General features: G+C 34.0%; 1 protein-coding gene across 5 annotated transcripts in view; it reads right to left on the reverse strand.

The window, feature by feature from the left end:
* LOC144445496 (putative 3',5'-cyclic phosphodiesterase pde-5) overlaps positions 1-27,106 on the reverse strand; it is a 129,727-nt gene that overhangs the window by 38,429 nt on the left and 64,192 nt on the right. For 4 of the 5 annotated variants that reach the window (XM_078135064.1, XM_078135060.1, XM_078135061.1 and 1 more), the window contains exons 2-4: positions 23,119-23,211; positions 3,275-3,439; positions 1,035-1,072 (exon numbers count right to left, since the gene is read on the reverse strand). In XM_078135064.1, coding sequence (XP_077991190.1) covers positions 1,035-1,072; positions 3,275-3,439; positions 23,119-23,211 — 296 coding nt within the window. Of the gene's footprint in view, positions 1-1,034; positions 1,073-2,172; positions 2,263-3,274; positions 3,440-23,118; positions 23,212-27,106 lie in introns of those variants that run through there. The other variant, XM_078135065.1, reaches the window with a different exon arrangement.

Consider the following 27,106-nt stretch of genomic DNA (forward strand, 5'->3'; position numbering starts at 1 on the left):
ATTCAAGTTATTTCTCCATTTTGAAGGTATTGTTAAAAAGAAGGGTTGAACAAGAGTGCTTCTCGGTGTACAAGATAGTGTTAACCTTTTATTCAAGAATGCTCATCGATCACATTGCATAGCTGTCAACATGAAATGTGGGGGCAGGGTATATTAATTAATTAAAGTTTGACGGCCATATGATAAAATGTTCGGATTAAGATGGAATGTGCCTCGGGGACAAATTTCACTGAAACTCCACAAAGTTTTAGATACTTCTGTAAACTGTGCCATGTAGAAAACTTGCAGTTGGTCTTTTTGCAATACCAAAATAAATTTTTGGGTCCCCATCTTGTTTTCAAAGAAATTGCCAATCTTTTATTTTCCCATAAAGCTAAACATATTTGGTGGCCATATTGGATTCTAAATTGGCTTATTTTTTAATCATTTTGACCACTATTTCAAAAATTTGTATGGTTATCCCAGATTTTGTTTCTAGATTTTAACTGCTGTGCATGGGCTGGAGTTTTCTTGGACAAGTTAGTCACAGCAAAAGTTTACACATTTTTTTTTTAGGTGAATTCTACGACTACTTGCTTTTTGTTTTTTGATAAACACAATACAAAAACCACTATACTGCAAACTATTATCCCTCCAAAATCACACTGAATTTGTCTGATTAGTAGGACTCCAGAGTTCCGTTGTGGAAACAGTTTTACACAATTTCATGAATATTTCTGGTTGGAAACGTACATTTTTTTAGCATCTCTGTAGTCCCTGTCTAAGTGCAGTACCCATGGCAAGAAAAACTACAACATTACACCACATCCAAAGGCAAGTTTTTGGTCAAGATTTAAACCTGTCACTAAACTACCTATGGACAAAATTGACCTCAAATTAACAGGTCTGTACAATGTCTTTTTATGATTAAATGACCAATCTTTAGTGAAAAAGTTGCTTGATGATGAAAATATAAGAGTTACAGCTACATGGATGTATGTAGTGCAGGTTTAATATTTCTAAAATTGTCGGTGTTTTTTGGGGGGATTACTTACCTTCCATCTTGATAGCCTTCTTGGTGGAGAGCTTGTACCTAAAATAGAAAAAAAATACAATAATGAGATGTGAATGTGCAAAATTGAATTACCATGGCTGTGTGTGTGTGTGTGTGTGTGTGTGTGTGTGTGTGTGTGTGTGTGTGTGTGTGGTGGGGGGGGGGTAGGGTGAGGCTCTGTGGGGGGGGGGGGGTTGCTGCATAATGACATTCAACTGTAATTATATTTTACATTCTACTTTCTGGGAGTATATGAGTATTTTCACCCAATAAAAAAACATTGCAAACTCGATTTGTGCCAATTGTAATTAGTGAATATCTAATCAGAAAAGTTGTCAATAAAACTTAATCAAACTCATTAATATTCTACAAGGAAAAGCACCTTAAAAGTTATTGTAAAACTTGAATATATTATTTCTGCTCACTCCCATGATGCAACAGCCCATGATAGCAAAGAAACCCTACGAAGGCACAAAATCAACTTGATGTTTCTCTGAAATTGTAAGTACTTATAGGTGATATAAAATCATGAAATTGTTCTCAAGAACATATAGTTTATGAAAATGTGTTCCCCTTTAACTTAGTTTATGGTTTTTTTCACAAAATATATTCAAATCCATCTGCATCTTTATCTTACTTTATTAATTTCATGTGGTCATATTGAAAAGCATATTAATCAGGTTAATAATTATTATATCTTTTCATCAAAATATCATTTTTTTATCAGAAACTGTAAATTTTTAAAGAATTTTGTTAATTTACGACTCATCATTACAAACTGTATGTAGAAAAAACACAGTTCTGTTATGCACAATATTCAGTCAGAAAATATTAGCCTAAACCATAATATTAATTTTTTATCAAAAACTAAATTTTATAGAATTTTTTCACTTTGTAACTAAATCATTCAATCAATCAATCAATCAAGAATAATTTATAGCACGCCAGACTCAATGGCGCCAATAAAAGTCAATCCACACAAAATGATTTTTTTTAAATATATGAGTCACCATCACAAATTATAAGAAAAGGGCACAAATTGACATAATTTTCAGTAAGAAAACATTAATTCCATTGTTAATCCGATCAATGAAAACACATTTATGAATTATCTGAAGGAAGTTCTTGAAGAAGCTCACTGAGGTGCAAAAACTTAAAACTAGTCGAAGGTTCAAATCATTGTTGCACTTATTTAAGATGAAGAATGCACAGGAGAGCAACCCATAGTACGCAGGAAATATATGTTATCACATTTCCTATGCAAGCACTTTTACTTCGATTCACTTGACAAACTCAGGAAGGAGTAATGTCGTCATATCACCTAATAATGCATGCATGACTGACAACATCAAAACAATTATATTAAGTACTCAAAAACATATTCAAAATAATGAAATTAATACTGGAATTATTTTACAGTCTACGATCAAAACATGTTTTCTTCACTGACAACATGTTTTTTGACTAATTTCCAATTTTCTTACATCAAAAACATGTCATCTTGAAAAATATTGATAATGAACCGTTTTCTTTCATTTGACACGAACATGTGCAGTTTTATTGATTCACAATAAATGCTATCATTTCATTTAACAAACACATTCTTTGAAACATGCATGCCAGAGATGAAATTATTTCATTTTTATTTGATTTATTTTTCTTATAAGGCAATTTTTCTCCTTCTATCAATAGAACACAAACACACAGTTAGGATAGTGCCATATTGATCAAGTAAAGTTTTCCGGGCCAAGTAACTAAATTTTCATGAATTTCACCTATTGTTAAACCTACAAATGAAATGGAGAAATTAGCACTGACAACGAATTTGTTGTGTTATTACGAATTGGTCAAATGAAATAGAGAAATTAGCTATCCAGCTAGTGCTCGGTGCTCCTGTTACCTGAAGGAAAACACAGAAATTACAAGATGGCTGCTGCTCAGTACCCGTATCACCTTGTTCAGAGAGAACACAGAAATTACACAATGGCTCAGTACCTATGTTACCTTTGTTCAGATAGAACACAGAATTGCAAGAGGGCTCAGTACCCTGTTACCTTGTTCAGAGAGAACACAGAAATTACAAGAGGGCTCAGTACCCCTGTTACCTTAATGTTTAGGGAGAACACAGAAATTACAAGAGGGCTTAGTGTCGAACCCCATTATCTTTATTCACTATTGGTATTACCTAATGTTATGGGAGAACACTAGAGGCTTTCTTTAGATGCTTTCTTTAATACTCACTGTTAACTTTGCCAATTTCTTTGGTCGTACTGTGACTACCTCTCTGAGCCCGCCTTATCAGCCATCTCTCCAGTTCTTCTTGGTTTACATTGTTCATCACATATTCTTCTAAAAATGCAGGATTTTCATTTAAATAGACTTTCACTTGTTCTGGGTAAACGTGTTCTGGAAAAAATACACAATGACATTAAGATTATAATATTTGATAATAATAATAATCTTTTATTTATACTGATGGATAGTTCTTTAAGTATAAGACTTATCTTCCAAGAAGTCCAGTGAGGGCCATCCCTCATGGGTTCGGTGTTAATGCAGGAGCTCTAGGGCACTGAGTACCCGGGGAAAAAAATGTTAGTCAAACTGAATGACACTCTTCTTACATACACCATGGTAGATTTAATCAAACCTTGAAAGTGTGGGTTTGAACCCCAACCGCAGTGATAATATGAGGCAAGTGGTTTAACCACTCGGCCACCAACAATCCTTATATCGCAGTTCGTATACATTTTTAAAATCACAGAGCTTGAAATTCAGTAGTCCAGGACACACAGAATACTAAACTATGGTATCTAGAAGACCAAAATGAGACGGTGATAGTCAACCTGAAGTACTTGTGAGTCACAAGTGGATTTTGCTTTTGTTTTTCCCTACCATACCTGGTACGTATTTCACCAACAACCTATTGCTTTAATGGAATCTACGGATAGAGCCAGAAAACAGGCACAAATTCTTAATGGGTTTTAAATTCTTCGCACTGGGATATCACGGTTAGCACGTCAAGGATTCTAGGGTAGGTGGTAGTCTCCTACATGTAGACCAACGGAAAGCTAAATCGATCAGACGACCAAATTTAAAAATAAAATTACAGCTCTGCAAAACATAGTCAAGCTGATTTATTAAAGGGGCACAAGCTGAGAAAATTCATTAGTAAAAATACTTACTAAAAATTTTGATTACACTATTTTTAGTATAAAGTTGATGCATACCTCGATCCTTTTTACATTACTGGCATTGTTAGCACGGTTCTTGCACATTTTGTTATAAGTATAATAAATTATGTCATTGGACCGTTCATAAGTTATATCCTAAAACCTGGTTTGAGTTCAGTCAATAGGCCTTTCCAAAATTTGCCATGGTGGCGCTCTACTTCCTGTCTGTGTGTACCTTAGGGGGTATACATGGTATAGGTTACTCGGTTAATCATAGAACACTGCTGCTTTCCTCGATGTCTGAACAATACGAAAAACATCCCTGATTTACACTTCTACAGAATACCAAGGGAAACAGTACTTATGACGTGATGATACCCCCAATTTGAGTGAGGGTGCTGTATTCTCAATTTCCTGTTTGCAGTCTGAAATGACCTATTGTAAGTGATGGTTAAGTAAATACCAGTAAGTAGAATACTGTGAATACCTTTTAATTTGCAGAAAAAAATTGCATCCCCCAAAAAATATAAGTCAGCTTGTGCCCCTTTAACTAAAAACCAAAGATAAAATCCTATTCTTATCGTTATGGCAACTATAATATTCTGAGAGACATGTACTTTAAAAAAATCCATTCAAAAGCATTCTTATTAAATATTTACTATTCCTTGATAACATCTCCCAAAAAATTTGCAGCTATATTCACTAACACGACCTGATAAAAAATGATTAATAAAAATCTTCTCTCCTGAAAAAAGTAGTGACTGTAAACTTTTCCATATTTTTAATACAAAGTCCAAATGGAGAGCTCTTTTTGAATAGCTTTTGTTCAAGGTCACATGCAACTTCTTTGGAGACATTTTCATGAAGTCAGAGCGTCTGTTTGATGATAGATTTATGTTCACTTGCCATGGAAACCATCATCCTTCACACAGTTGCTACAAAAGCATACTGAGTGTTTCAAAATAAATGTGTTACCATGGCAACAATATGACATTGATGTCATCAAGAGATAAAGTGCTTTATTACCCCACAGGGTGACGCTACTCTGAAGGCACCTCATACAATAAATATATAATCGTTCAATTCACTAAAATCTATCGCAATATTTTGTAACTCCTTACTTGAGAATCTCTTAATTCCCCACCCGTAGGGGAAGAATGATGAAACCACAATGCCCCCACATCAAATCATAGAAGTGAAAAAAAATAAGCCTTCTTGGTTGCCATGGTTACCTAATCATGTTTTCTGATTGACATTAATGATAAACACAATGTGAGAGATCTTCAATGATTTTTATTCTTCACAAATAAAGAATGTATAGCCAAAATTTGAAAATGAAATTTCTTTATCTCTACTGGGGATATAGATAAGGGTTGATTGAACCAGCAAAAACCGATCTGCCATTCTGTGATTTCTAGCCAGTTAATACTTTTCAGGAATTTGTTTTTTATATTTTTTTCAAATTCAGATTCCATTGCAATCAGAAGGTATGTGACTAGAATGCATACTTTTAGTCCTTGAATTTCAAAAAAAACTCCTGGGGAGAGGAGGAGGTGGAGCCCGGGACACCTTTCCTATACGCATCCTTAATTTGACAGTTGCTGTACTCATTATTATCCGCTACCTTTCCTAGCCTGTTTACGGTGCTGAATTACTGACTCAGATAAAACTTGTCTTATTCAGCTTGTCTTGTAGTCTGTACGATACAGACATGGTTTGCCATGCTATCAGTCGGCACTACTAATAGTCTGTATGATACAGACATTCATGCCACGCTATCAGTCAGCACTCTTCATTAAGAACCTCTGATAGGTACGACAATCCCAGTCTAGTCAATCCCCTTGCTTGAGCACAGATATCTGTGCTACCCCCTACGGTGTTCATATAAACATGATGACATCATGGCGTCCCCACGTGATTTTAGTGTAAATAGACTGGAGGTGGAGTCCTGGTTGGATATTTGCATATCAGAGTCAAAAATGAATCAGCTGTACAAATGAATATTAATGAGTGATGACAACAGCCTGTCAGTTTGTGATGGATTACTATTGACATGGGCCGTGGTGGTGGTGGTGGTGGTGGGGGTGTGTGAACCACATTTAACACCTTGAGCAAGGTGACTGACTGGGATTGTGGTATGGAATACGGTCCTTCAGGACCTTGACTAACACAGCCCAAAAGCCATTTTTACCTGAACACCTCCACAACTGATGGGGTGTGTGACTAACTACTTAGATCTTCAAACCATAATTATCAACTTTCTACGGTTTGCAAGTCAAGCGGAATAAGACAAATGTTATCAGAGTCAGTCATTCAGCGTCGTAAACAGACTATAAAGTAATTTGTCCACTTTGACCTATTCCTTAAAAATAGTTACACCCCTGTCAATAGTTACACCCCTGTCAATACTATCACCAGCATTAATGTACATGTATCCATCTCTATACATACATACATTGCAATGTGATGTATAAATACAATGTACAAAACTTAATCCTCAGTCACATACAGTTGAAATTAAACTTAAAGGGTTAGAAAAGACTTTCCCAAAGATTTTGAGATTTTCGTATTTTCCTTTCACTCTCCCTTTAATATAATAAATGTCTTCAACATAGAATAAAAGCCATTTTGCTCAGTTGTCAGAAAAGACTGTACATGTTTAGTAGATACATTTTGTACTTTCTATAGGTACATTTATTTAGACAACTTAAAGAAGCCATGATGGATAAGGATTAGATATTTATTTTGGATTTTCATTTATAAAATAAGTGTATCATGGCTTCCTGCTTGAAAACTGAATTTGAAACAACACTGACAAATTCAAAGCAATATTTTTCAAAAATAAAAACAACTGAAATAAAATCCCAATGTACCTGCCCTATTTTCTGAGGCTATTTACTGGAAAAACAAAAAAATATTTTTCGCCTAATCTAATTCAGGTTTAAAGACAAAACTGTTAACATTTTAGGCTGTCAGTTTTGAGTATAGAGCCCAAATCAACAACAAGCATAGAATAGGGTTGCATATATAAGTCTTTTCAAGAAAACAGTTTGTAGCCATAATGTTTGTGAACGTCATTAAAACAACCATCGTTTATAGTGTTACCTAGCAACCAGAGGATATTGTCCTCTTTTCCTTCCTTGCAGGTCAATGCCATCCGATTAATGGTTTCCGCTGTTTTTGTGTTGAAGCGATGGTCATATTGTGAGATTTAATTTAAGTCATCTTACCCTACAGATTGTAACAGGCAATAAAACAAACTATTATTTTCTGGTGACCTTCAGGTTCTATTTTGGAAATTCTATCTGCAATTTAGTTTTCTTTTATTATATATAGAATTATATCTGAATTATACACACATTGTACTCTTATTGGCTAACATGGTTATTGATGAAAATATACTTAATAACTGTAATGTACCACAATCACTTTATAGTCAGAGTTATTGAGAATACCTAGAGTATATGATAACCTCTAAATTCAGGTAGAATAGTTTTTCAATATTCTGTTCTTCTTGGTACTTTCCACCTCTGGCTTTCTCTCTCCCTTTTTCTCCCCCCCCTGTCTGTCTGTCTGTCTGTCTGTCTGTCTGTCTGTCTGTCTGTCTGTCTCTGTCTCTCTCTCTGTCTCTCTCTCTCTCTCTCTCTCTCTCTCTCTCTCTCTCTCTCTCTCTCTCTCTCTCTCTCTCTCTCTCCTCTATCCCTTCAGCCTCTAAACTCTAAGTGTCTACATGTACTCCTCTCAACATTCTCTTCTTTGTTTGTCTCCTTCCCCTTTCTCACTATCTATTACCTCCTCCCCCACCCGCAATTGAATTGAAATTCATTTCTCCATATGCTATTGTCAACATCATATACAATATATAAGTACTTCAGCAAACTATATTAAGATTTGTCATTACATGATGGTCATACTCTTTTACATATTTGCTTCACATGAAGCGAACAATAACAGGAACATTCACAATGACGACTCCTTTAGTCTCGGTGAACCACATACCGATAAGATCATGGATCAAACTAAATAAAAAATTGTATTCTCCAATTACTCTTATTGTCAATAGATATTAACAACTATATATCACAAGTTAGAGCTAGGACTCATTGTCCCACGATATGAAACTGACAGTGTCCGTGACAAAATGAAAAGACTTTAAAAGTGTTCAAGAGTCCGCTGCGGTACTACATGTATCTCCAATCCACTACAAAACATGAAACCTGAGAAGTTCTATCAGTTGGGATAATCTGGTTATGTATTATTATGTGGATGGAAGATATGCAGTGATCTAATACATGTCAGACACGCAATGTTGTCACAGTTGCTCGAAATACGGTATCTCCATTGGTGACTATTTGGGGGGTAGTGTTTGTTTGTTTGCTTGTTTGTTTATTTGTTTGTTTATTCATGTATTTATCTACTTATTTATCGGTTTAGTTGTTAATGTTTACTTGTGTTTTGTTTGTTTACTTGTTTGTTTGTATTTGTAAACAAAACTAACTGAGCCTGATAACTCCCTGTGTATATAGTTGTTCTAATGTCTACACTACAGGTATGACAGGCTATGTTTGTATTAAATGCACTGCACATCGACACAAATGACAGATAATCTTATTCCTCCTTTAATAACTGTTTACAATCACTCATTTCTATGCTACATGTATTATGTCAGTTTACAACTTACTTTGAAACAATGAAGTCAAGGCCAAACTACAAATTACAGTGTGGAGCAAAGCACTCAATACAAATAACAAAAACAACATGGGAGACACAAATGAGAACACATAAACTCTCAAACACATAGATCGACACCAACATAGACACATACTATACTATACAGACACAAACAACCAACCACATACATGTACATACACGACAAACACTGTAGACACACAGTACGGTACAACAATTAACACAGACACACACAGATATCTGATACACATTTACATGACAAATAGACACACAAACATACATTTGTACAATGTATACACATAAACACTCCAAAACTAAATACACAAACACATTAATATCATATATATCTTGCAAATTATGTCAACTGTTTGTACTGGTGGTCTTAAGGATCAATATGTGACGTACACTCAGGTAACTGATCACCTGGTCAACAATCAAACCAGGGTGGATACATTGATTTCTAACAAATACAGAAAGACAATTACCCTCGTAATAAACATTACGTACTGTAAAATCTTACCTCTGTCAAATTCAAAAGCCATCAACCCTGCAAATACCCCTAAAGTGCTTTTACAGTGCACTTGTAGAAGTTCTAAACCGAAACCTGATTTGTCACACCGTCAGACCCACCATGACAGAGCTAGGGCACACAAACACATAAACTAGTTATTATGATGGATTAACAGTTTACAAAGACTCATTAAATCCTCATTACTATTGAATGCTTGACCTTTTGAGCCAACAATTACTGCAAAGGTCAAATTAGCAAAACTCAACCCTGTTGTTTTTATATATCATTAAAAGTAAAATCAGGTGTACATGATGTCACAACAATTAACTTTTAGCTCCTGTCCTGTATGCAGGGATTTTGTAGGAATTTTTCTTTTGTCGAATTCTGACTCAGGTAACAATGATTATCACTCGTTTGGTGGCATCACCAGATTATACTGGCTGTCTATCAAAAAGTGCATTAAATTAAAGTTTTAGAAGGATCATGCCGACAGAATTATCGACTTAATTAGACAACATCTGACGTCAATAAAATATTGACTAGCCCATCAATGGATTAATCGACTGGTTAGGTCTTTTGTACACAATCACTGATGTACGTGGTCTAAGAGTCTTTCTCAGGAAATAATGTACGTATACAATGTACTTGATAAACGTCCTTGTGGGAATTCTGAGTTGCTCTCCCGGTACTACAGTTGAAATAATATTTTCATCAATAAAGTTCAGTTGTACATCAGTATATGCATGTTCACCGTAAAGTGTTTTTTGTTTGTTGGTATCATGTTACACATGAATATGTTTAGACTAAGTTCTAGTTGCTATACCTTAGGCTCATTTTCTATAATCTCTCTCTCCACCGTATAGTCAAATTCCTCTATAGCTTTATTGAACTAAGTTATATTTTTGAATTATATTTAATCAAGTCTTAGGAAAATGTTAGCCCTATGCCAGCCTGATTGCTAGAAGATGTTTAGATGCCAGAAAATCATTAAGTTGAGACTCGATTCGTACATTTTAAACTTATGGATTTTTTTTTTGTCTACACAATTATGTATATCCATGCAACCTATAAAAAAGAAACCATGTCGGAATTGAGGCTCAAAGTTACTTCTTCTGTAAACAAGACCTAAGTCTGACACAAGACTATATCCTTTAGCTGTACATACATACATTGCATTGAAGAGGGATGTGTGTACTAAATGAAACAATATCTTGCATTATACATGTATACCCTTTAGCTGTCAAAATGTTGACTCAGCATTTTTGGGGTGCAGCTGGGATAAGCAGTCCTCTACTGAAGCTAATATAAAAGTTTGTGCATCTCCTTGACTGTGTTGCTTCAGTAATGGATAGTGTAAGACAAAGGGGGGATTTAGAAGGTGTGAATTGGGTTGACCTTTGTGGTTCAAGTAAAACAAGTCCAGCAAGCAAAGTCAGAAACCATATGTCTGAATATGGAAGTATAAGTGGTCCGCCTCCACACATGGTCTGAAGAATGACATGCAAGAGTCTGGCCTGGACCAAAACAGTTTGCCAAAATTACGAGGAAAACATAAACCTGGGTGACAGGTCTATCCTCACTTCATCTTTTTACAACATTGACAAACTTATTTTTAGCACATCTGCCAGACATGTTTTTTTTTTTTTTACATAAACTTTGAAGAGAAATGTCACGACACACAAACATTGATTTACAACTCCTCCAACTGTATTCCAATAAATCCATTTTTCGCCATTTATGGTATGGATAATTACAGGACCTCACTTCTTGAGTAAATAGTCGACTTGTTATCATGACTAAGTTGCCAAGTAATGTTCAATAGTGTTAATCATGTACATATGTTGATGTTCTCAAGCCGTATGCACTCCAGTTTCTAAGTCTAGTAACTGTACGTGTGGTCGTTTTTGACTATCTCTCTCTCTCCACTGGATAGTATCTAAGTCAAATGGCTCACTTACAGCCCACTAGATGCTCCCTCCTAACAGACATGGGCATCATCTTTCCAATAGACCTTTCCTGTGACAACTGCCCTCTTGTGGTGATATGAAGACATGATAATAGACATGTTCAATTCATGTCAACCATACACCAATTCTAATGAGATTTTGGAAATTCTTCTGAAAAAACAGGGGAGGGGGTAGGCTAGGATGGATGGGTGGGGTGGGGTGCCAGGTGGGGTGTGGTTGTCCAGCATACTGGTCAAAACCACCAAATTTTCAAATAATTATATATTTCACTAGTTCTTGAGGCAAATATCTGTATAATAATAATAATAATAATAATAATATTAATAATGTTGGTTTTTATATAGCACTTTCCCACCCACTTGAGGTTCTGTAGATAACTTCTCATCACTTTACACGAAAATATTGTTCTAATAGCACAATTTTTCTTGTTCTGATTTCAACAAATTTGAAATTACGAAGCTGAGTCTGCACCAGAGTTGCATCTGAGTGATTTTGGAAAATGTTTTGATTCATATAATATAATGACTAAATCATAATTATATCATAAATGTCATATACCCTGCACGGCACATTTATACAATGTCTAATTACTGGTATTTCAACAATTTTCAACGAATATATTGTTGGTTGGCTGATCAAAAAAGTTATATCTCAGTTACAGGTAATGTAGGTGTATACAAAAATATGGCCCTTAGACTCTTAGAGTGGAATTTTTATAATTTTGCACAATTTATAATTTACAACAACACTTAATTTGTAGACATTGGTTTGCTTAATATGTGTAACCACTTTGCCTGGAGCTTACTAGTCTAGTTCCTATACAGTATCGTTACGATTTATATCTTCACTCATAGAGTCACATGTGGTTACAACCACAGGCTGGTCATCCAGAGTAGGTTCTAACAGGTAAAGGCCTAACCAAAAATATTGTGTGGTTCTGGTATTGCTGAATTTTAGAATAGATGAGGTACCGGTATGTAGTTTTTTTAAAAATTTTCATATATGCGAGTGTTTAGTTCAGGTAGTTATGTTTTCCATTGTTTTCCAAATGGTCTCTGTGTCATTGGTTTCTTGTCATCAGATGTACAGCCATTACAGATTGGAAGAACAGTTTTATATTGTCTTTTTAATTTGATATCAGTTTCTGCATCCACTATTTCTCGAATACTTAAAAAAAATTTAATGGGTCAGCAGTGAAAAACTAGTTAGGGTCGGGTAACCGGAACCAAACAATTCTTTTTTCTAGGCATAAGCAATTTCTTATGACCCAACAAATTTGGTTTTCCCCTATTCCTAACTGTGCGCTTACTCAAAAGAAAACAGTTGTTACTTTGACAACAGTAAAAAAAAAAAAAATCATTTTTCATTGCAGGCCAGACTGGCTGTCATCACTGTTCAATATATCGACTCAGTCTAGTTCTAATGACCTCTCAGGAGTTATTTTTTAATTCCCTTGGTTCTGGTGAACCAGATCAGTAATTCCCTGGGAATAAAAAACATGACTGCGTGCAGTATTGATGCTAACATCAGGTGTCCACGACTGACAACGCTTCTCAGAGGAAATGACGTCAAGCTACATGTACATCGCAAATTATGATGTTGCTACTAGATACTGTTGCTATGGGTTACAAGATTGTTGTTCACACCTTGACGTTTGTCAATCACAGTTGACTCTTTGTACATCTAACATGACCATGCTACTTACAGTCCATTGAATTACTGGTAATTGTTGTAAAAACAGCTTTAACATGCTAATTACTGCTAATTAGCGCTAATTAATGATTATTCACAATCAAGAGTAGCTCAATCGATCAAGAGCTCTTCAACTCAACATTTCTGTCTAAACAAGTCCTTCAATAACTGATGAGGATTAAGACCACTTAACTTTCAACTCCATGTTGGGATCAAAAACAACAGACTCTCTCCTACATAACTCAGTATTGTATCAATAAATCAATGCCATTGACTCTCGCAACCATCCAGTGATGTCAGAAATTTCTTGTACTAGTTAAAATGAGCAAAACAAATGGGCAATGATTGCAATTACACTTTCTCTGCTATATTTAGAATGCATCCTTGACAATCAGAAATTATGCACTCCAGAGTAATGCAATTCCATTGTGTAACACACCCATTCACATCAAGTGTAAAATAGTTACTTCGTTTCTTTGTATCCAACATTTTCCCACGCTCTGATCAAAATACTTTCTATTTATTACCGCTAGTATGGACCTATATCGGCACAACTGTCCTTTATACTTCAACTCCCTGGGGAACATACAATCCATTGCAGCCTCTGTAATGTATAGGATTTAAAGCATTCACATCCCAACCTCTATCCTACCAGGTCCACAAATTATACCATTGGGTTGACGAGGCCATAATTAGTTAAAAAATTACGGTTCATTCAGATCCTAGAGTTTTTGATCCCTGATAGCACATTGTTTAGCTTTTACCCAACGGCAGTCCACACTCGCACTCTTAATGAATTAAATTACGTTCTCTGACAACGCACCAAGCACCAATCTCATGTTAGGAGTCCTCTACACTCTATGTTATTACAGCTATTAATATTCCTTTAATTCTGTAAATTTTTCATTGCAAATAAAATCACGACACATTTCATTATATAATATGTACCAGTATATTTAATATATATATATATATAAAATAAACATAAAATAAACAGTAAAGTGTTTTTAGCCAAGGTGTTTCGCCCAGGGTTTGCAGAGCTGCCTCAGTAGGTCTAATACATCATACTAATTATCATTTATGTCCAGTCACATGACCCGAAATGGTAATCACAGCAGTTGCTATTGTTTGCGGTTTATTCCATTTATTCTGTATGTGTTGGATCTTTTTATCTAACAGAAAAGTCTTGGCCAGAAACACTTTTATTTATTAAATTACTTTTTTTAATCTATATGTTCAAATGAAACTGCTTAGTGTATATATATGACATGACATTTTATTATATTATAAATCTTGCCCAAGGACTTTAGCCAAAAACTTTGGTTTCATTCTAAAAAGACTGGTAGTAATTAAGATAATGGTCTTTCTATAACCAATTTTTAAACGATGTTGTAATGTCAGCTGACTGACAAGCCACAGATGAGATAAAAGACAGTACCCCATGCACAACTATGATTACTTTTTACTTCCAATGAGATTTAGATATTATATTACATCTATATTTATACACTGTTAGTCATTTACGACTTTACTTGCTTTGCACTGCTAACATTATTTACAGATTGATTACAATGAGAGACATGTACCATGTACTGGCTAATTATAAAGCAATTTACATATTATATTATACTTAATATGAATGTTATGTATCTGTGAAAGCTATAAATGACTGACTGACTATAGTGAAATCATTTTGTGTGGGTGTTATGGATTCCAATTCAACTTTTCAGACTGATAAAATAGAAAGTTTTATTCAGTATATGATTGAGTAATGCATTCACTTTATTCATCCATACTTAGTGGTCTGACATATGACATTATTGTTACAGTGGCACAAACTGAGTTTATGAGTTTTTCTACTCAAATGAAAAACTCATTGGAAAACCTTGACTAAACTATTCTAGAATGGTGTTTATGTCGATGCAAGCCTTCTATGACATTACAAGGGTTGTCTGGCATTGTTAGAAAAGTTGATTGCATCGTAGTGATTTCCTCCACAATCTTTCGTACGTATAATAAATTAAATCATCTGATCATTTATAACTTATAACTTAGAGTGGCCATATAGATGAGAGATTTGTATTCATTTTGGAATTTATTTTAATTGGTGAAAGAGCTCTGCTGTGTTTTCCTACCTAACACAAATAAGTTGAAACAACATACATCAGTTCCATATTTGTGAGTGAATAAATTGCAAAAAGCTACTCACAATGAGTAAAAAGTTTGTTATTGTAAACTTTTTACGCTTTTTTTTAATCATTGCAATTTATGGAGTTTAATACATGATTTTTTTTTTGTATTATGTGTCTATTAATCTTTAGAAAAACATAGTAGATTTTTTTTATATAAATTAACAATCTAAAAGCTACAAAATGTGTAAAAAGTTTGTTACTGTATGTACATTTAACAAACTTTTTATGCATTTTTTTTAATCATTGCAAGTTATTGACTTCCAAATACAACTTTTTTGTATTTTGTGTCATTCTATTTTTTCAAGTAGCAAAACATAGTACAGTTGTTTTATAAATTAAAAATCTAAAATAAGTACCTGTTTGTCATCCATATGGTCACGTTAATACTAGGTCTGAATTCAGTCAATTACAAGTGATAACTTAAAGTATATTTTAACGTGAAGAATACTGCAAGTACCATTTAACTATATGCAGAAACAAATACACCCCAAAAAACCCCGATAAACTCAACTTGTGTTCCTCTAAACAGCACCAGGAAATCTGATTTCCTACTCAACACAACCAAATTTACCTACAACCTGACCTGCCCTAGTCTAGTGCTATTCTTCTTAAGATCTTTCTTTCAGGGAGATGCTTTGATACCACGTTGGCATCCAGACTAAGTCGATGCACCGACTCTTAAACAATGAGTACCAGAAAAAGATTGCGTAAATAATCCACTGTCGTCTGTTGAAATCTGGTTCCATACATAACCACTTGACAAGCCAATTACATGGTATGGTATGACATTTGAATGGGTTACATTGCCTAGTGGCGTATGAATTACCAGTAAGACAAAAACCGGTAACACTCATCAATACACTATGGATCAAGTAATAATAGGTAATCAATGGAGATTTGGACTAGCCGTAGCGAGTTTGGTGACAAAAGACAACAGGCTATAGAAGTGTACGTGACATTTACGACAACTGCTTCATTAGTTGAAAACAATGAAGGTAATCAAGCGATGGGAGTCTATTTTTTTGGTTTGAAATCCAGCCTGGGTGTTATTTTGTACTACTGTCAATGCAAAACTGTAATCCTGATACTGTATTGTCAACATCTCTGAATTTTTTTTGTTTTTTGATACTATATTTAGTTACTTAGTATCATCATCATCTCTCTCTCTCTCTCTCTCTCTCTCTCTCTCTCTCTCTCTCTCTCTCTCTCTCTCTCTCTCTCTCTCTCTCTCTCTCTCTCTCTCTCTCTCTCTCTCTCTCTCTCTCTCTCTCTCTCTCTCTCTCTCTCTCTCTCTCTCTCTCTCTCTCTCTCTCCCCCCCTCCACTGTTGCCTTTGCTGTTCTCGTCTAAAAATTCATCATTTACATTTCACTAGCATTGCACTGGTGTAGAAATATTATATAACCCTTCCAGTTGTCGACTGTAACAGTGACACATACATGTACTGGTGAGGTGTTTGTAAGTCGCTTGTAGTATTAGCACTCATATGCGCTTGATTTGCTACCCCAGTCAGAAAACAAATCTTGAGTGGTGACCAGTCTGTATACAACATTTTAAGATTGGAAGTCATCTCATCTCCATCATCGTTTTAAACCTCAGGCCTCGGTACGGCACTGTCCAATATGAGCTCACACCATACTTCGTAGCATCAGCATAGATATGTGCACTTGCCTAGGGAATCGTAGTTTCAGCATAAATATGTGTGCTGGTTTAGGGAACTGTGATGTCAACAGAAATATGTGCATTGCCTTATAATGAGAATGTTTCATTGCACCAGCAAAAATATCTGCTTTCAGTTAGTTTGCGAGAATTATCTCCATGGATAAACTACATGGGACTCGTTATCTGAACGACATGTATGTCAATAATAATAATTCATATTAAAGAGACAAAATTATATGGAAATATGAGACTGCCCACTCTGCAGGAAACAAAGTATAAATACTATAATTTGACACTATTTGAACTACAAACAAATTTTTGACTTTATTATTGGTATTAGTGACAGTGACGGGTGTCAATTTCTTGTGATATACTTAACTGGTGTCAAAGTTTTCTTTGATTAAGTCTTCGTTATTGTTTTCTGTATCAATTTCAGAGTTTTAAGCGACATTTTTTTAAGTGATGTCAGGATTGCAGATGAGGATTGGGTATTATTTTTTCAAATGAAGAATGGAGAAAGTTTAAAGACTTGTATTAACCAAGTTTACTGTGATAGCAACAGTTGTAAATTACTTCAGAGCTAGACAAACTGCTAAAATGATGTTGGTTTGGTGTTTCACTCAGGTAACATAACATATTTTACACGCTCAGACAACTTCTTATGCAAAACAAACAATTACATACTACCATGCACAGGGGGATGTAGAAGTAGTCAAGTTGAAATGTTGATTATCAGTTAGAAAATAAACAATTGCAGCCATTAAAATCCTCAAGTCTTTTAAAACCATTAGAAGCCTGGTTTTACAGCACTGTGAAAGAATAGCCCAAGTCTATCAGTGTTCAATGTGATTGGGTAAAGGATCCTGCTTTGTTTATTGTGTCTCTTTTAATGTTAGCCTCGAGTTGAAATTTGTCTATCTTTGTGTCAAAAATGTAATGTTCCATGAGTGGAACACCAAGCCGACATGATTATAGCTGTAATGTCCGATTAATGAAATACCAAGCCGACATGATTTTAGCTGTAAACTGATAGAAATAGAACTCTTTACTTAGTGTCTTCGTCAAATTGTAACATTGTCAACAAAATGCTTGGCTGGTAATTTAAGAAGACTATTTTAACATGTGATAGAAGCTTCTCAATAACTTTTAAAGTAAAGAATTTAGTATTAATTGTATAGGGCCTTAGTTTCGGGAATGACATTATATATATGACTTTAGTATTAATCATTTGGAGCCTTTATTTAGAAAAAGTCAAAACTCTACAAATAGGGTATACAATGATCACTTCACTTTATTTGTAGGTAAAATTCACCAGACAAATAAAAAGTTGATTACTTTCATCAACTTTATTTCATGGGATTAATTTTCTGTAAAAATTCACGAACTCTTTTTAAACCATTTTATTTTTCAGACTCCTCTATATGTACTTGTGGAACAACAGAAAGTCCTTGATAGCGGCAATGTTAAAGATGAAGTCACACACATCGTGCCAGCTTACAGAGTGGATGCAGTCATGCAAAAGCTTTCAAAGAAAGCAATTGATTAATGTTAACGTTTCTAGTAGAATTGATGAACGCCGATGGAAACCACGTTATTTTCACTTTATTCACTTCAAAACAGATCTCTTAAAAACACAATGAAAGACTTCAGAAAGAAACCTTTGAAGTGTTGTTATATTCAACTTACGATTATTAGAGTGTTGAATGCTGAATACTCATAAACATTGCCAGCAGGCTGATGAAAACGGGATTGATTTTTCTTATTCATTTAAAGATCTCTAAAAAAAGTCAAACGCAGTGAAAGAATTGAGAAAGCGCCATTCAATTTCGCTACATTCAATCGAAGATTAGTATAGAATCTTACGTGTACGCATAATAGACGGCCGATGTGTAACATTTCAAGATGAAGTCGAGAATACTGATGAAAACCTGTTGTTTGTTCGTATTCATTTAAACTATATAACTCTCTCTAAGAATGGAAACATGATGAAAGAATTGAGTAAGTATCAACACATTCTACTAAAAATTAATAATGTTGTATTTATAAAAGTCGGAGTGAAGATTAATACAGCATCATATACATAATAGCGTAAAGATTAATAGAACGCCATATATACAATAGTTGGTGTGACTTATACATGATGCTTGAACACTGATACTACTTATCTTTACATACGACAGAATCAAACGTCTTGTCCGAGATCTACTTTAATTCAATCTTTATGACAAAGGTGAACAGACCGAAGGATTTGATTTTTAGTTCAATGGAGTTGTCGTGACACGTCAATGCAGATATAGCTAACGTGAGCTCTCATCATCATTGTCGGGAGGATGCAAAGAATTTCTCAATAATTGTTATTTGGTCTGTCGATCAATTGTTGATGCGTGAACACAATTGTCACTTATAGTTTCCATCTTCAGCATGACTGAGTCTTGGTATTAAATGTGAGTATTACTTTAATTCCTGTCAAATTGAAACTCCAACAATGTATGAATGAGTGAACAAATTACATGTAAATCTCAATGAAGTGAGTTTTTTTGTTTCTTTAATTCCTTACTTTTTCGTGCCGTAACTCCTTTTTTTGTTTCATAATTTTTTCTTTCTTTCTTTGTGTCATAATTCTGTTTTCTTTTCAGTGTTGTAATTCCTCTTTTTTTCTTTTTTTTGGGTCCGTAAATCTTTTTTTTCGTTTCTTGATCTTAATAACTTTTTCATTTTATAAATCTGTTTTCATGTTGTAATTCCTTTTAGTGTTGTGATTCCTTTTTTCATTTCTTAATAACTTTTTTCATTTCTTAGATAACTTTTTCACTTAATAAATCTTTTTTCATGTCGTAATTCCTTTTATTGTATCATGATTCCTTTTTTGTTTCTCAATAACTTTTTCGTTTCTTAAATCCTTTTTCCATCTTCTTTAATTCCATTTTGCATGGTGTGATTCCTTATCTTGTTTAATTCCATTTTTCATCTCATAACTTTTCTCATGTCGTAATTTCCTTTTTCCGTTTCTATTCCTTTTTTGATGTCGTAACTCCATTTGACATCATAATTCTTCTTGAAGTTTCTGAAATCCATGTATATCTACAAGCTGTACATGAATATATTCTTGCAAAACTTCACACTTTCACTGATTATAAAAGCATCAAAAATTAATTTTCTTTTTTTTTTGATTTACCAAACATGCATTAATAGTGATGTACAATGTATAAATATTCAAATACTATTCCCATAATGCCTCTCACTGCTAGAGCGATGTTTACGTATTTATAATAGTCTGAATGAATTCAAAAGTCAGAAGGAAACTTTGAATTATTTGTGTCACCTAGTTCTCAAATTTCAGTAATAAACGGTAATTTTCACTCAGCTATGCGTTTATGGAACTGTTATCATGCAATCAGTGACATGACTTTTTAGCCATCAATTTTTGGCCAGCTTGAAAAAACATGGGGTCACAAGAAACATAGAATTAAGTGAGTGCCGCCGTAATAAGATTCAAAGTTGTGACAAGTGACAAGATCTTTATGACAGGACTGAGTTATGACTGAATTTGAATAAAAACAAAATTTTGTAATTTTTTTTTACTTTTACACAAAATAACAAAAAGGATAGGTCTAAAGAATAGACTTATTTTTTTATTTTTTTTATTTTATTTTATTTATTTTTTATTTTATGTATTTTGAACTGACTAACCCATCATTTGTTAGGTGTTATGATGAGAAAGATGGAATTCAATATATCTCCTGGTAACAGTATGCCCCTTTAATTAATTCATTTTTCCTTGACTGAACTTCAAAAAGATATCTGGAAATGAGATATGTATTATCTGGCATTTTAGAGAATATTGTTTACACAAGAATAGATCTGTTATGATTTTGACCACACACCATATAATAATATGACAACTGTTTCATTAATCTTGCGTTGACAGAGTTCAGAGTACACTGTCATTTTCATAATATGAAATTCAACATGATCATGGCATGTGTAGTTCATTTCACGTAGACAAAATGAAACAAGAAACTGTACTCTTCAATCTTGCTATCTTAAAGTGTAGTTTCCTATTGGTTTCTGTGTGGTTGTATCAAACAGCAATGGTATTGTGAAATTCACTGTATCTGGGCAAAAATTAAAATGATTCATACAGTCCTTCTGACTTTAAATTAACATTTCCACATGGCATCCACACTGTAAATTTAAAGCAGCAAAAACGCGTACACTACATTTATATCTTATTTTAATATTTTTATTTTTATTTTTCCTTTTATATATTTTTATTTTATTTCAATTTTCAATTTTTGTTCCTTTTTAATCCGACCAACCCATGCATCATTTTAATGGCATTACGATGAGAAACATACATGTAGATAGAATAGTCTTAATGGAGAAATACTAATAACGTTGTGTCTTTGACATTAAACAGATGTTTCCTAAATTTAAGAGACTGACAGATCAGTGGTATAATCTCTTCCTACAAGAACACCGCCATGCTAATTGAGAATTATAAATTGGGTTATTTAAATCACCATATCATGATTGTGACAGTTGTAAAAATAACCAGATCATATGGAGGTTGGAAACATTAGTTTACTGCGGTATGGCTGGGGAAAAATGATATTAAGAAATCTTCAACCCTAATTAGCTGTTTTAATATTGCGTTAATACAGTGAATTTTACAATACCGTGCAGCTCTTCTGCTTGATACTACCACGCAGAAACCAACAAGAAACTGGACATGCTACACTTTAAGATAGCAAGATTGAATGAGTACGGTTTCTTGTCTAAATGAGATGAACTACACATGCCACCGTGAAGACATCAAATGATCACCGCAAAGGACATTTTACGAGACCTTCATTGGGTGTTTGATACTAAGAAAAACATCGGTGCCCGAATGTCTACATGGAGTGCAATATCATACATTTAATGGTTTATTTCATTTACACTAAATGTAGCAAACTTTGCGATCTTGATATTGAGTGGCATATACTTGTTGGATTCTAGGTGATTCATGTATCAAAGAGAAAAAACTGCACAGTAATGTGAAATCCACTGTAATTGCACTTGGGTAGTGAACAAGAAAAGTCTAAAACAGAGTTCATTGTAATGTTGACTTTTTAAGACGAAATACACGTATAGCTACAAATGTAAACAAGAAGGAAACACAAGTAAACAATACAACAATCCTCTATACAGTCTTTTCAGAGTTTTAAAGAAATGCTTTTAATGGTACATCATTTTCAAAACTTTTCAATTTTTTTTTAGATGTCAAGTTGACCCTTACAAAGGTGATTCCGAAATAAACAACAGCCAGGTAACAAAGGAGACACAAGAATTGACGCAGACTCTGACCTTAGGTGGCTAATAAAAAATAATGCTTCAATCAACAACTTTATCATATGAATAAAACTGATACAATACATTGTACTTTATATGAGGCATTGAATGTGGCAGTTGGTCTAGATAAATTTGACAAGGATGAAATATGGTAGTGATTAAATTGAGTTGAACACTCAATGAACAAACAAGACCATGTACTACACTGCACTACATAATTATACATAGACATTATATACAATATGTCATGCTTTATCACCATGCATTATTTGGTACAAATCAATATAAATCAATAATATACTAAATGTTATCACTACATCATATATTATGTTGGATTAGATTTATTCACTATGTTTAGTTTTATGTATGTACGTACGTATGTATGTATGTATGTATGTATGTATGTATGTATGTATGTATGTATGTATGTATGTATGTATGTATGTATGTATGTATGTATGTATGTATGTATGTATGTATGTATATATGTATGTATGTATGTATGTATGTATGTATGTATGTATGTATGCATGTATGTATGTATGTATGTATGTATGTATGTCTGTCTGTCTGTCTGTCTGTCTGTACATTGTATGTATGTATGTATGTATGTATGTATGTATGTATGTATGTATGTATGCATGCATATATGTATGTGTATGTGTGTATCAGATGTATGATGTGGGGGTGTGTGTGTGTATGTATGTATGTATGTATGTATGTATGTATGTATGTATGTATGTACCCGGTATGTACATTTTGTATGTATGTGCATGTATGTATCCAAATCACGAAACTCATCATAGGCAAGAATATCAATAACCAAGATGCTTTGCAGCTGCAATGAATCATGGGAAGTGTCTACTTACCAGGTGATCCATCAATTGAATCTCCACTAAGCTGACTACCTCTTGCTGAAGCGTGTATCCGTGACGATCCATTTGACAAGGGTGTCGACTGACCTGTAGAACAAAAACACAAGTAGTGTCCAGTTAACTTTTGAGATGCATTTTAATTGTGGAGTCATGGCAACCAAATGGTTGGTTAGAGTGGCTGACACATTGGTGGGTTTTTCCTGACCACTGCCTTAAATTTTGCTTCTGACTGGTTTGAAGTCCGTGGGCAAATTAACATCGTCATTGTGCCCAAATCAACTCAGATGTACATGTATATATTGGGGCCTGATGATCAATACAGGTTGCTATGCAATGATTTAATATTATAAACATATATAGAGGCATCTGGGGAGTACATACTCCCCAGGGAATTGGGAAACCCAAGCTGGTGTTGTGCCACTATAGGTCCGTGCCAGAGGGAATAACAGTACTAGTACTTTGATCAGGGTTTGATAGCCCTGTATCAAATGTTGTTATCACAATAATAGTCACCACTTGAACACATTTGAAAATATTAAATTCATTTATTATTAATTTTCGTATCTATTTTCAAATTAAAAAAGTGAAATCTGGGGCAAGATATTGACTTACATTTAAACACAGTGGTTGGGAAATTTTTGTGAATGTCAAGTTTCACTGACATCAAAAGTGGTTTTTTTCATTAAAGATAATTTTGAAAATCACTAAATATCTTAATTAAGGTCAGCTAAAATATGAAAAACAATTGATTTCACCAGTATATATCATAGTTTATAGTGTGAACTAACATAAATTTCTTTTTTTTTTTCACTGTGTCTGAGTTTTTCCAATGTATGTATGTTTACCCATTGGCACAGAAATGATTGGATGCAGTGACAGTGTAGAACATAAAAAATATAACATCATTTATCATTTAAGACTATCCCAGCATAAATTTTACAACATACATATCAAATTTAGATTTTGCACACACCCAAACGTACATATATTCAGGGTAGATGTACATTATTGATTACTCTGGATTTCAATAATCATGTCATCCCTTTCACATAGTCTATTATATCACTGACTAATTCCGCACATCCTTAGAACTAATATCATCATGTATAACAAAAGTGAAAGCAACATGCTCCCTGAATACATGCCATCCGTTTTACAAATTCTTTTTAAATCAGTACTACTTATTCTCATTAGACACAATAGTTATCTTTTATGCAAAACTTGTAATACGTTTACATCACAGATTTTATTTGTTAACAAAGCACACCTGGTGCTTTTGATTTTCTTGCTTCTCCATCTCACTATCAGCATTGCCATGGTTACTGTTCCCCGTGTGATTAAAGAATTACAAGGCAGTATTCACAATCAGCGCTACATGATGTGCGCATTTTATTTGTGAATTGGCTCCCTACGGACGTATTCTATTTTGTAGCTTCAATTGACTTTGTTATCTCGGGTTTTTTTGTTGAATAATGTAAATTAATGAGCATTGCTTCTATCTGTTGAGTTTTGACAAATTCAGTTAACAGTCTCGGGACCAACTTATCTGCGACAGCCAACTCGAGCTACGCTCGGCAAATTGAATAAAAAATACTCGACTGATTTACTTAAATTTTCATTCAGTGTTATTGCTTAAGTTTAGGAACCCTGGTAGAGAGTTTAAAACTGGAATAGTTTCCAATTTATATTGTCTCATTATTTTGGTGACGAATTCCAGTATTACAAGACATAATTCTAACCACGATTGTCTAGTTGAATAAGAAATGCACATTACTTCATTGCATGGTTACGTCCTTCAGACAATATTGCTCATTAATATAATAATAATAATAATAATATTCAATTAGAACAGCTGTTTTGACTATGTGGGAATTTAGCAGTTAATTTGAACGCCGCCTTCAGTCTAAAACTAAAATCCTGTGAGGACGCGATGACATCATCACGTTTACATGAACACTGTTGGGGGAAACAAAGATTTCTATGCTAAAGTAACGACTTTGACTATACAAGAAAGTGAATGCAATCGTAACTCATGTCATATAATAGTCTAGTTCCTATACGATATGAGTTAACACCATCACATCCACTCTCTCGTATAGTCATAGTCATTATTCTAGCACAAAAATCTGTGCTACCCCCGAGTGTTCATATAAATATTAATTATATGTTAAATTCCCACGATAATCAAAACAGCTGTACTAATTGAATATTTATGGACAAATTGTCAGAAGGAAGTAACCAATTACAACTGCCTGGCAATTCTTGATGGATTACTACTGACATGCGCTGTCTACCCTTCGCCCAGCTTGGGGTTTAGCCAGATTAATGGAAACATTTTTTACTTTAACTATACGAGAGACTGAATGTAATTGTAACTCGTATCGTATAGGAACTAGAGTATATTTTTACAGGACCACACTGTTTTTACAAACTTTTTTGTGCGGTCATTGACAAATTGTAGTTGATTAGCTAGCTATTTCTTCTGTTCACTAATTTAGCATCATAATGTTCTCAGTATATTGTACGTCATCCTGTATATTATAAATCATACCAAATGATATCAGGCAATCAAGCATAACTCTTGACAAATAGCAGTCCAAAATATTGTAACACCACATGTATATCCAAATTCCAACATCTGGTCGACTTAATAACTTATAAGCTGGTACACTATCCAATTAATGAACTAATCTTTGACTTAATTTCCAACAGTTTCACAGGATAAAACTGAAAGCAGATTTAAGCTTTATATATCGTTTGAAGGTCTTTGCTTATATACAAATGGACTTTATAGGCTTACAATGTATAACATAGCCATATGGTTCCCAACGATGAAATTTTACGACTTCATAAATTAGAGACGATTAATCCGATTCCTGCATTCATATAACATATTGCTTAGCGATTTTGTCCCAAAAATCCCCGATTTGTATACATGTATATACTGTTTTATATGTATTTCAAGTTTGCATCCATCTTAAAAAAGACAATCGATGTAAACAGAATCGGTTGGCATAGAAACCAGACAAATTCCCTCGACTTCTTAACCTACTGATTATTCTAGGTTATTGTAGGTGATATTGATAATATCAAAGGGTATACCTGAGAAGTGTTTTTGCCAGTAAAAATGAGAACATATCGCTGCAAATATAAACTATGTCAAGCATTTTAGCTACACAATGTAGATTATCATATCCTTGACCTGTGTGGAAGCTTAGATGCTTCTTGTATGATGCCTAACAATACCATGATGCATTGCAACTGTTAAATGTGTTTAGGGACAGCATAAAATTATCTATTAAAGGGGAACATGATCAAGAGTTTATACATTTGTAATTTTAGGTTGGACAGGAGGGGTGGGGGATGTGTAGTGGGCTGTGTAGTGGGATGTACAAGCTATGTAGATTAAGCCCTTTCTTGCACTTGTTTACTATTAATAGTACGTGTATATTACTAGCTATACATTAATCCATTTACTAAAATTTGAACCTCCCTTTTATTCAGATTATTTTTCATGGACTGGTGAAAGTCTGAAACATTAAGCGATATCTCCTTTCTAAAACCCAATTCCTATAGGAATGAGCAGATCAATTTAATTTACTTTATCATTTTTAACACATTAAAGAAAGTCTCGACGGACAGCATTAATGGAAAGTTAGATCCCAAAGGAACACATGAACACCATTCGTCCAAACAATATTCTACCCACCGTGACACTTCGTGAGTGTGTTTATACATTTCTATTCAACCTACACACATTTTCATTTGTATAAATAATTTTATTCGACCCAATTGCATTGCCTATTGTTATATTTACAGATATACACTTAGTCTAGCTCCGTGACCAAATTTCGTGATCACCACTGTGACAATAAAGTGGCCAGATGGATGCGGATTGGGGTATTTATTTTGTATATCTAATTTCTAAAACAATTTTATTATGAATTCCTCCTTGAAAAATCAATGTGAAACAACCTATGCC

This window comes from Glandiceps talaboti, chromosome 14, assembly GCF_964340395.1.
Source record: "Glandiceps talaboti chromosome 14, keGlaTala1.1, whole genome shotgun sequence".
NCBI lineage: Eukaryota > Metazoa > Hemichordata > Enteropneusta > Spengelidae > Glandiceps > Glandiceps talaboti.